The sequence below is a fragment of the Adelges cooleyi genome, unplaced genomic scaffold (assembly GCF_023614345.1).
Source record: "Adelges cooleyi isolate 19-005CV unplaced genomic scaffold, UGA_ACOO_1.1 ACOO_flye_CR_arks_rails_tigmint_CR_PRNA_446, whole genome shotgun sequence".
NCBI lineage: Eukaryota > Metazoa > Arthropoda > Insecta > Hemiptera > Adelgidae > Adelges > Adelges cooleyi.
Genome location: NW_026096129.1, coordinates 734,760 through 747,349, shown reverse-complemented (window position 1 = coordinate 747,349; position 12,590 = coordinate 734,760). Strand labels below are relative to the sequence as shown.

The window sequence follows — 12,590 nt, the reverse complement described above, 5'->3', positions numbered from 1 at the left end:
AAACATTTTTTAACCGAAACTTATTCTGGTCTTAGTTTTATTATTCTAAGTAGTCAATTTCTCGTTCAATTCGCTTTCAAAATCAATTATTATTATTATAAAACACTAATCAGAATTTTTTGAATTTTATTTTGTATAAACAAAACGTCTAAAAATCCAAATTAAAATAACAAATTTAGTTTAGTTCTGAATTATTCAGCAAAGAAATAAATAATAATAAACTTGATTTGTCGTTAAATCTTAGAATATTATTCGAACGTACAAAACAAGCTGAAAATACCAAAAAAAAAGGGGGTTTCTTTCCTTGAGATGATTTTAAAAACGACCACAAACGCCAAAGAAATATTTTGATACAAGATTAGGACTAAGCAAAAAAAAAAAGCACTTAACTAATGAAATTTTTAAAATATATTTTCATAAAGGTATGAAAATACATCATAAAACAACTACTTTTTTTTATTAGAAATAATTTTTCAAATCGAGTAAAGTTACAAATACTATTCTATTTATTATTTGAATACATTTTTATTTGATTGTTAACATACTGTTTATTATATATTTTATGCAGACTGTATGGAGACTGTACTTGGTGGACGGTTTGGAAGTTCAAGTTTTGTCAGTGGTGAGTACATGTACCCATGTAGTACCTGTACTAGTCGTTTACCCAATATCTGTTGGATCTTGTTGAAATACAAAGCTCATCGATACAAACTATTCAACGATAAACGTGTAAATCAGTTTGTAGATCAATAAACTGTGAAAACGCGACCAACTAGGTCATTGGCACGCGGGTGTTAACAATTTTATAACATTATCGACCGTTGATTGAAAAATCACTCGAATCGGTTCAATTGTTTTTTGTTTAATTATTATTGACGTCAATAACGACCTGTTACGATAACAATAATCTTCTATTACGTTTACCATAAGGATTATATGTCCATAATTTCTACAACAACTGTCTATTGTACCTAAATGTTCGTAATAATATCATACAACCGTATGATGTACTAAGGTAGGTGCCATACGATAAGATAATAAGTCAGGTTCGATTTAATACACACAATTAGTAGTTTCTTGTTTTTTTTTTTTTTTTAATAAAATAAAATTAGAACACAAAAACACTAGCCTTTGTTGTTTATAGGTAATAATTACAAACTACTACAGTCGTGTGTCACACCATTTAACACACAATCCAAGTCGATAATAATAGCAAGTCACATCATATAAGTAGGTAAATTACAGTGTAAAAAAAAAAAAAATAATAATTACGATAATAATAAGCTCTATGAGTTATGAGGAGAGGTAGCGAATTAGTCGGTTAGTTGTTTTGGTTGTAACATTTCATCAGTTTTTCCAAAATGTCCGTGCTGCCGGTCCGCCTGGCTATTTCTATGGGGCTGACCTGCAACATGTCCGGCATGTCCACTTGAGCGTACTCGTTGGCGATCAAGTAGTCTACCACGTGTTCTTGGTTCATCAGGACGGCCTGGATGGTGATAAAAACAAACACAAACAAATAGCCGGTTAGTCCTTTTTTTTTTTTGGTATTGTCAGAAAAATAACCGCCAAATTAATGACATTACCGTGTGCAAAGCCGTGCGGCCGTTGATGTCGGACAAAATCGCCAAGTCGGCGCCGGCCGTGGCGTAAGACACTAATCTGTCGACGTCTCCTTTTGCGGCAGCGCTAAAAAGAAAAGAAAAGAAAAAGAATCTAGTTATTTTCTCTGATCCGCGCAAAAAAACATTAAATAACGGACATGCTATCTCTTATCACACTTTTCTTATACCGTTTATCTCTTATCACGTATCTCTTATCACCCATATCTTATCACCCATATCTTATCACTCATCTCTTAACGCTTATCGTGTATCTATTATCACCACAGATATATATATTATGTACAGAGTGTCCCAAAAAGAATGCTGGGGTTTCAAACGGCTGTGGGTTGTGAAGTATTGGACCTACAGCGCTCTGGTAGGGCTTGAACGAAAGTGGCAGTTGTCAAGTTTCCAATGATGGCCACTAAATGTCTCTCCGCGTTCCCATTTGTGTCGCCAGTCTTCATTGTTCAGTCTTCTCCCCCCACTTTCCATTCTCTCACCCCTCACTTATCTATAATAATTTATCTTATCAATAATCCAACATCAGCCGATTCTATTGCTTAATATTTTATCAATCAATCTTTGCCATACGAATAAATAAATAAAATCAATCATTCTCATTCTCTTATCTCCTCTCTTCTGCCCTTCACTCTTCTCTATTATTCACGTTACCTCTCTCCTCCCACCACTTTCCTTTTGACTCGCGTTTGATCTAACCTGACCTAAACTGAATTTGCGACACCAAGAGAAGAACTTCGAGGGGCGGAGAAGACGAGGGTAGAGAAGACGAGAGTGGGGAGAGGAAGATAAGGAAGGATGAGAGGAAAACTAACACATATCTTAAGTGACAGGGCGCGGTGTATCTGTTATATTAAAACTCCTTGATAATGATCTAATATTTTTCTCTCGAGGGAAGACTAAGATTTTTCCACTCCCCGCTTTTTTATTGATGTCGCCAAGTCAGGTCAAGTCAGGTTAGATTAGGTTAGGTAGGATGTTGGCGAAATCAAACTAACGCAAGCCCGACCTAACCTAACGCATATTTTCGACGGACATAAGACATAATACTCACTTGCACAACTGTTGACCAATGTGTTTGGGATGGCTGTTTAGATGGGCTCCGCATCTGCGCAAAAGCTTTATAACGTCCACGTGATCGTTTTCCACAGCGTCGATCAGAGGCGTCCGGTCAAATCTGAAAACACAACACGAGATGCATTTGAAGTCGGATTTTATGAATAATAATAATAATGATGATGGTTGGGCGCGTTTCGGTCACCTGTCTTTGATGTGCACGCTGGCTCCGTTGAGCAAAAGGTAACGGACAACCTTTAAGTTGCCCAAAGAGCACGCCAAATGCAAACCGGTACGACCGTCCGAGTTTTGTGCCGAAAAATCGGCTCCCTGTTGAAAAAAATATTAGTCCTTAATAAAATGTACAAATAACATTGAAATGATATCCCCAAACTGGGACCGGTTCAGCCCAAACTATTCGACGGATTTCCCAACCCCTTGTCAGCCGTCACTTATCACTAATCCGTTATCAATACACCCTTATCATATGTATCTTATCACGCATCGGTTATCGTCTTCCTCTTATCATATCAGTCCTCTATCAGTGATAAGGGCGTTACATCCCGTTAAAAAATTGAAAATAATTTATATTCACTGACAAATCCTTTGAGTTCGTCCAATTTGGTCAGGTCCGACCGGACAATGGCGTTGTTCAGCATGGCCGGAAAGAGAACAGCGCCTAACACGGTCAACTCTTGCGGACTGGACACGTGTAGCGTACGTGCGACCGCATCGACCAAGTCCCATTCGGCCAACGTGTTGGGTTGTTCGGATTTTCCTCCACACATCTCGCCTCTCAGGTTACTGCCGAGCATCTGAAAAATTTGGGTTCTCGAGTAAATATGACAAAACGGTCTTGGTGTCATTTGTACTTACCATTCGCTTGGTGTTCAGATCCCAGTCGTCTTTGGAGAGCACGTACGAAAGTTTGGCCAACGCCGCTTCCGGAGTGATATCGTTGCCGGAAATTACACCAACTTGATTTAAAATCTACAGTTAAAGTAATGTGATTTGTAAAAAAGGTCTTAGTTTTCCCCTTTGAAAGAAATGAACATTAGATCATGAATATGTCTTATGGCATCTACAAAAAATAGTTGACACAAGAACAGATGAACCGTGCCTCGCCACTTCTAATATGTGTTTATTTTCCTCTCCTCCCTCCATCTACATTCTCCTTCTGCTCTCTCTACTTAATGTCTATCTAATTATAATTAGTAATAATGCTACATTGCGTTCTTCCCCATTTTTCCATTTTCATTTCCGTCACTTATCAGCTGATTCTCTTATCAATAATCTCCTCTTTTCTCCATCCCAATCTTCTCTTCTCCTCACCGCTCTTCTCTTGAAGTCGCAAATTCCGGTAAGGTTAGGTTAAAAGTTGGTTAAGTCAAACTCATGACTTAACGCCAAGTCCAATTGTGCCATTAGTAGTTTCACTTCAAATTATTATATGCTTTGTTGTCGATGCATATAACATTGTTCAATACGGCTGGATCATTACTATTTATAAAAAATTACTAGTGTTGATAATTACATGGCCAGTTTGGTATACACTGTTGACCGAACCCTTGCAACATTGACTACAATTGAGAATCATGACTCCACGATCGGTGGCCGCCTTGAGAGCGGCCATTATGTCCTCCCTGTTGCACGGCAAGTTGCCGGCACCATAAGTCTGCAACACTACTCCTTGGATTGGTGGTTGTAGAAACGTTTTCACCTATTATAATAAAATATGTTGTATTTTAATCAAACGCACACCAACAAGCTAACCACCTGTTAATAAAAATAAAAATAATATTATTACCGTGTCGGCCGTGATGTTTGGAAATATTCTGAGTAAACTAACGTTTTCGTTCAGAGACAAATGAACGGTAAACTTTTCGATCGTCTTGGGTCTGTATATCTGTCTGAAGGACACTGATAAAAGAAAATAAGTTAGAAACTTACATACACAAAATAATAACACTGCGAGTTGGTCATTTCACAGAAAGTGGTACATTTGTGTCCGTGGCAAATCATGAGTCATTGTCGTTATTTTTTTGGCATGTCTCAAAAATGTGTCAATCAATCTTTAATCTGCTTCAACAACACTTTTAAAAAGTTAATTAAGCCATCTCTTCATATCCCTGACTTGTCCCAAGGTCTATAACTCTGACTATTTAAATCCCGATTCTGACTTAGGTCACTTTGTCAGCTGAAAGATTATTTTTGGAGAAATACCATTCAATCAACACTAAACTATCCCAACTTCGAAACCTCATGTTCCTGTCAAATTTTGAATATACCCTCAGAGTAGGCATGGTTTAAGAGTATTTTTTTTTTAAGGAGTCCAACCGTAACACCGACTTTGTCTAGGATGAATTTTTGAATGTGGTTTTCACTCACCTCACCTCACTCCCCAGTTGGTCACAAATCGCATCGCAGTAATGATTTTATCCTAAACGTACATTGGAATAGGGCGTTATATGGGATATTTTTTTATTCCCAAAACCATGCCAATGAAATGAAAGTTTCCATGGAAATTCTCACTCCCCTGGAACTGGGCTTATAGGGTTTCTACGATGCTATGCTTTTTGGATTCTGACCTTTCCAGTGACACGAGAGAGGATGATTGCCACCAAACTTTCAACGCTGAAAGGGACCACTTTTCGCGAAACGACCCGAGTAGAAAAATATTATGTACCGTTGATATCGATGCCGACGCTGGCCAATGGAGGCATATTGGGCGAATCGAAAGCGTCGAAATTTTCACTGTCCACCTTAACGGTGCGATTGCCTCGCAACAGTTTGTTGTGGAAAAATATCGTCACTTCGGGTATATTGTAATTGCCGGCGATCAGCAGGCTGTTTACGAAATTGTCGTTGCCGTCGCTCCTCAGGTCGAACACGGGAAGCTAAACACAGAGGTATACGTTACATTCAAAATAGCGGGCAAAGCTAATCGCGCGAAACACTGAACTCGGCAATTGGCGTCCCATATGTTGAGTTTAGTGTCATGAAAACAAAATGAGCACTCACTTGGGCTCCGGTTATGATGACGGTCTTGCCGAGGTTCTCGAACATGAACGACAGAGCCGAAGCGGTGTAAGCCAAAGTGTCTGTCCCGTGCAAGACGACGAATCCGTCGTACAATTCGTAAGCTTGCTAATGGGGGAAAAAATTTAGATGTTTTTTAGACGGTGCAGAGTACTGCAGTGGCATCTACAACAACAACAGCGACAATTACTGCACTCACCCAAATGTCTTCGGCTATTTGCCGCCAGTCTTTTATGCACATGTTGCTGGAATCCAACAGCTCGTTGTACTGGTAAATCGAATAGATTATCCTCCGGAATCCTTTGACTCGTCTGCGCGTTATAGAATTTTACAAATATTACTATGATTTACTACACAAGTGCTACAGTAGTAATCACGGCGGACTTACGGTAAAACCAACGGGCTGGAGTTCATGGCTGGCCCGTACTTCTTTCGGGCGTACTGCGCATCGTACAGCCTGGGGTCCTGTTTGATTTTTCGCTCCAAGTTGTTCGGCGTGGGCACCAACACTGTAATGTGTAAAACACCGTTTAGTAAAATAGTAACAACAGTTTTTTTTTTTTAACTTAATATACCCATTTAATGTCAACTACACCTACATAACAACTCGACGACGAAAGGTCTTCCCCCCACCCCTGAATATAATTCTTAGTTTCACCCCTGGAGCAGAGACGCAGAGAGGTCCGGTTAAAATGTACAGACGAACGGTGCTGTACACAAGAATGGCAACCGTTTTTATGCGGGATTCCCGCAGTCAACGGAGGTACCCTCGCCATTGTTTGTGGACGGGCGGTTGGTAAACTATGACGAGGGTGCCGCTGTTGACAGCGGGAATCCCGCATAAAATCGGTTGCCGTTCTTGTGTATGGCACCGTTTAACGACAGCAGTTTGTTATATTTTGCACAATGCACACATGATCATCACATGTGGTAGACGGTGTACCGCATGGTTATAGATTTTGTGTAATCTATTGGAATTTGTACGCCAACGCTTTGATCGGCGGAAATAATGTTATTATGTTGTGTTTGTTCAAATCATTCTAATCGTCTCGAAGATAATAATTACAAGATGCTGATTGAATGAATTGCTATATTATACTGCACATTACTATATATATATATATATATTTATGCGTATTATATATGTATTTAAATATTTGTACACACTTTGGCACACGATGCGTGATATGCCGAAATGTACCAGAAAACAGACTTTGAAATTCAATTTAAAAAAAAAAACATGCAAACCGCGTGGAATTGGTCTAGATGATTTTGCTAATTAATAATAATAATAATAAAAAAATTAATTGCGTTGTTGGGATATGATAACAAGAGGTTAATGTGTGTATTACCTACACATAATATTGGCGATTAAGTAGTGTGCTAGGTAGTATATATTATGTATATTATACACACAACCGTTATGCACAATATTATACAACATTTATGAATAGAGAGATCTATGTATGTTTCATACGTTATGCTGTCGTGGGTGGGAAGGAGTTTTCCAAAATTAGAGTTTAAAGTTTTAAGATACCTTCCAGGTAAAATTTGTGGTCAATTGATGAGCAGTTTTTCTTCGCCAAAAACCGTACAATTTATGAATTTTAAGAAATTTAAAAATAACAATTTTCACCAAAGTTTAGTGCGTTTAAAAAACAATTTATGCGCGTTAAGGTTTTGTTCTTAATTCGATTGAGTCTGAGAGTACCGACTTCTTTATAGTAGATATTATAAAATGATTTATAGGTGAACACCATACACATTCCATATACATAATATGAACGGTATTACAGAAGAGCCTAATTATAGCAAGACCAGTTCCTGACCTGGAGAACCTGGTGCAAAATTAAAAATTCTAGACAGGTTATAGGTATAGCTGAAATGTAGCAATAATATTAATAACATTATTGATATCGATTTTCTTTTTTTTTTTACCGATAAAGTGATGAATTAAATCTCGTTGTCAAACTCGAAACATTTAGATTAAATATACATATTTTTAATATATAATGTAAATATATACATTTTATTTATGTACATTTAATCTACGCTTAAAATAAACTAAAAAAAAAAGAATATTCGACAAGTTTTAAAAAAGGAGATTTCCACAAAACAAACTAAGATTTGCGGGCTTATCTAAATATTATAATTTAAATAATATGGAATAGATTTAATTTTTTCTTTTAATCTACGCCGTGAAATAATATAACAATAGAAGCATAACGAGAATTTTAAATTACAAAAAAAAAAGTGCTTCTAAAGGCACAATGATAAAAAATGCGCATATGGTACTCGACGGCCGGCAGAGATAACGACAAAATCTACCATCTCATATTGTACCGCGTTATTATTTCAATAAGCATTGTCAATGGATATCTCCAATCAAAGATATCTTTGCTTCATAAAAAAAAAAACGGTTTATCCGGTTTTTTAGGGTCAAAGCACTAGGCGATCACATGATCGACACTAAGCGGCTCGTGCGTAGGTGCGATACAATTATTATAATTATTAGTACAATAGGTTCAAGTGCGATCGAAGAAGGCAGCACAAGCTGAATAATATATTACATTATAATACTATCACAAATAATAAAAATCACCGTTCCGTCGGCACACAATAGCTACTGGTACTCCTATAAGTCCTAGAGTGTTTGTTTTTTGGAAAAAAATGTGCTCGAGTCACTTACTAATCCACAGTCATACATATTATAATAAACCTACCTTATAATATAGGTGATTTTTTTATCACGGGCCACTCAATATTTCATAGGGTTTAATAGAAAATTTGATTTTTTTTTTTCAACATTTTTTTGTACAATGTGATCTAAATTTTTCAGAATTTTTGTTTTTACCCCTTTCAAACTTAGTTTTTTTTTAATAGCAACTTTTGAAACTCGAATGGTAACGCATACATTTCATTGACTTTTTAAATTGAGAATAATGTATTAAAAATGTTGACTGGTCAATAACCACTTTTGGATAACTATTTTTGCACTCATTCAAGTTTCAAGTTTAGTTTTAAACTCTTATTTAAACAATTTTATTCTAGTTTCATAAAGTAATTATTAGTAAGTACCAAAAAATGAAACTTTATTTCAAGCCCTAAAACATATTATGTTTGTTGTAAGTATTATCGCATTAGTTAAATAATTTGAAAATAAATAACCGAAACGCATGGCATCAAGTACATGACAATGTTTATTTGGCTTTACCTTTACAACAGTGTCGAGTATTGTAAACTATAAATTATATTATTATAATATTAAGTACCTCACACACACACCAATCTTATCGCATTAAAAAAGGCTTTATGGTTTTTCAAAATTTGCATCTTAATCCGTTGGCGATTTATGAATTTTTTTTTCTTCAAATAAAAAGATAACATATATTTTTTTTTAACCGTTAAATCGATTAACAAATAAAACACAAAGAGATATATTTCATTTAAATGTATACTTTTGTTTGAAAAAAAATAACTAGCCTTACAATTGTATAATGTCTAAATTGTATTTTCCACGTCACTCGACGAAAGTTAGGTTGGATTTTCAAAGTTTTTTCTTGCAAAACAATATAAAAAAATTTAAATTTGGATTTTTTGTGAAGTTTTTGTACTTTTGTCGTATGAAAAGCTAAAAGCAGTTATATTTATTTTATACACAGCTATTAATGTATACTTCGGTTCATGGTAATACTTCTGCGGTATAAAAACACTGTAGTATAGCCTCTGCTTTATCGAAATTAAAAACGAATTAGGTAAATACACAGTGAACAGTAACTTTAAAATAGGCAAAAAAAAAGTGAAATTTTCGACCACTCGTCAAAGAACGTGACTTGTAAAAACTAATAGTTTAACTAGTGACTTTAAGCGATAAGTATTTTGTTTACAAGCCATTGCATTATTACATTATAATATGGTATTAAAATTGCACTGCCCGTCGTGTACGGCTGCGGTAGCTGTAGGTATATATATATTGTAATTTATACTGAAGAGGCTCTCTAAAAATGAAAAAAAACTAGTTTGTCCACTGAAGTATAATATTATGACGTTTAGAAGAAAAAAAACTCGTCTAGCCACTATTGTTAAACGTTAATCGAATCGGCTTGGCTATGTAGTATTATTTATGTGGGTTTTGTAGGTAATTTTTTTTCTGATTTTGTTTTGATTTTGACTCGCACAAGTGCAGACGATGAGTAACCAAACCAATACACTAGACTAGTGCAGTACTGTAAATACATAATTACCAAATTTGTAATAATTATTATTATTGACGTCGGGTCAATAGAGCCGGTTATATAGGTTGGGAATCCAACCGAAAAGGGTTAAAGATCACTGCATTAACCTCGATGATTTCTTTTTATGACGTTTATCAGTTTTTCTATTACAATCTTCTCCGGTCGATTAACGCGTGTAATTAAGTGTGGTTTTAAATTTCAATTAAAAACATAAAAATCTCATTTAGTCGGTTATCGATTCCGGAGCAATAATTACAGAAACGAACCAAACGCACTCGGACGGTTTACAAAAGAGATTATATTATTTAGGTGTTAGACAAAATCAAAAACCACCATTTAAGCAGACTAAACGTTTTTTAATTTTTTTTTTTTTTTTATAAAGAAGACTTTAACACGACGGGGACCCGATTGAATATACCATACACGGAATTGTCGAAGAAAAGGAAAAATTTATTTTTATTGACTTCCTGTATACAAAACAAAACTGATTTAAAATGTTTAACTTATATAAATTTATCCAAAAAACTATTCAACCCGTTCGGCCTTGAATTAAATTTAGAGAATACTTCTTTAATATTTATCTAATACTTTCCACCATACACGTGTTTTTCTATATTAAGTTAAATTGTTATCACAAAACTAATATTACAAAAAAAAAAAGGTTGTGGACCTTGTAATGTGCCTGGGGACTGAAATGGTTAAGGTAGTCATGAATCTTAATGAAATATATGTATTATGTTGTCAGTCGTTGTGTAACAACAACAACTTGGCGATTGCATGATGTATACTATCATTAATAACTACCCACCTATAACTTTTCAATGTATATATATATATACATATTGTATCATGGGCATACCTTTCTACCTGTTTCTATTGGTTTTATATTTTATAAATGTAATAATATAGATTTATAATTTCCCTATATTATAAACGGCCCTTTCTATTCGTCAAGGCCAGACGTTGGCATTGCAAATGCCAAATACACACACACAATATGAATAGTTAATTTAATTTTAGTTTTACTTTTACAACGAAAATGATCGAATTTTCAAATATTATTCAAACCTATTTTGCTGGTTTCAAAATACAAAATTGAATTTAAAAAAAAACCGCACTGTTGTAGTGGGATTTATAAGCGGATGATTTTTTTTCTTATACCTTTTTTTATTTTTATTAAAATTTATTTTATTTTTTTACAATTTATACAACAGTATAATAAGCAATAGTCTGATGGCTATTTTGACAAAGTGACATTAACGTTAAGAATAGGAAGGCTCTCGGCAGTGCTACCTGACAAGAATAATTAAGATCTTATACGTTAAGCAGGTCCTCGGCCCACTGCCTTTTTAATCTTCTGGAAATTAATGTGACAGAGGATAATTTTTTAGTTAGTGGATTGGAATGAGAGTGTAGTTTTGAATAAAACATGGCGTATGGGGATTTGGCCAGATCGTTGAGGGTTGTTGGTAGTCACACGTCTTTGTAGAGATTGTTGTTAGTTAGGTTTGGTTGGGTTAGGTTTGGTTAGGTTTGGTTAGGTTGGTTAGGTTGGTTGGTTAGGTTTGGTTGGTTAGGTGGTTGGTTAGGTTTGGTTAGGTTTGGTTAGGTTTGGTTAGGTTTGGTTAGGTTAGGTTTGGATAGGTTAGGTTAGGTCGGGGCAGAAGTAATTTGAGGCAGAGGCAAATTGACTGACACGCTTGAAAGGTTTTGGTTCCTTATACCTATGATTTTGTTCAAATATCTATTAAACATGTACGAGCTTACCGTCGTCGTCGTTTCGGATCATGCCTATGGTGCCGCCGGTGTAGATGACCAGTATCTTGGACTCTTTGTCGTCGTCCAGGGCGATGGAATCGCACCGGTTTCTCGAGAAGGCCGAGAAGACGTTGCTGCCGCTGGACGTGGAGTCGAACGACATGGTGGACTCGGCGTACCCGTTGTCGTAGCCGTTGTTGTTGCCATTGACTTTGGCTGCGGCCCTTGACTTGAAGTCCGGGCGAAGCAACACTGGACTTACTAGGCCGTTGCCGTTGAGCACTTGTGCGGGGTCCATGGCAGAGCAGCAGCAGCAGCCGAACACCGTCGTGGAGTTTCACAGCCTCCGCCTGTCCTCTTGGATTGTAAGACGGGTGTGTGGTGTATGTAGGACGCGAGACGGGTTAAGATTACAACTAATCGAAAAAAAAATTATAAAACACTCAACCAAACGTTTGGGATTTTCGCGGACTCCAAAAAAAAAAAAAAAAAATGAAATTATGCACAATATACGATCATAATATTACTATAGCTGATTTAGTTCGGATATGAATGTACACTGCTGCTAATAATTATATTACATACCTACCTCTGCGCCAACTGTGTGGACTGTATTCAGCGACTGGTATGGTAACCGAACACTAGAGTTATGAACCTCTATAGAGCGAACACGTTGCACACTATACCCACTGGTTTATATATATATATATGTATACACACACACGTGTGCACTGCGATAACTGTATAATACTACATATATTGTATTATACAATACATCATACACTCCCACCGTGCCCACAGTTTATGTTATATTACCCATTTATACGTATAATATAGATAGATATATATTATTATATATATATAATTTAAACACTAT

At 35.9% G+C, this 12,590-nt stretch overlaps 1 protein-coding gene across 2 annotated transcripts; it reads right to left on the bottom strand.

Annotated features, from left to right (window-relative positions):
- Nucleotides 1-1,113: 1,113 nt before the first annotated feature.
- On the bottom strand, nt 1,114-12,378 carry LOC126842069 (L-asparaginase). 2 transcript variants are annotated; one of them, XM_050578928.1, is made up of 14 exons: nt 12,299-12,378; nt 11,723-12,129; nt 6,109-6,229; nt 5,920-6,031; nt 5,703-5,828; nt 5,368-5,578; nt 4,489-4,601; nt 4,216-4,401; nt 3,558-3,671; nt 3,281-3,496; nt 2,887-3,011; nt 2,680-2,802; nt 1,587-1,689; nt 1,114-1,489 (listed from the first exon to the last, which is right to left on the bottom strand). In XM_050578928.1, the coding sequence occupies exons 2-14, from the start codon at nt 12,009-12,011 to the stop codon at nt 1,322-1,324; spliced, it is 2,007 nt and encodes a 668-aa protein (XP_050434885.1). In that variant the 5' UTR covers nt 12,012-12,129; nt 12,299-12,378; the 3' UTR covers nt 1,114-1,321. The 2 variants fall into 2 exon arrangements, with proteins under 2 accessions (XP_050434885.1, XP_050434886.1); XM_050578929.1 differs by having other exon boundaries at nt 12,303-12,378.
- Nucleotides 12,379-12,590: the final 212 nt, after the last annotated feature.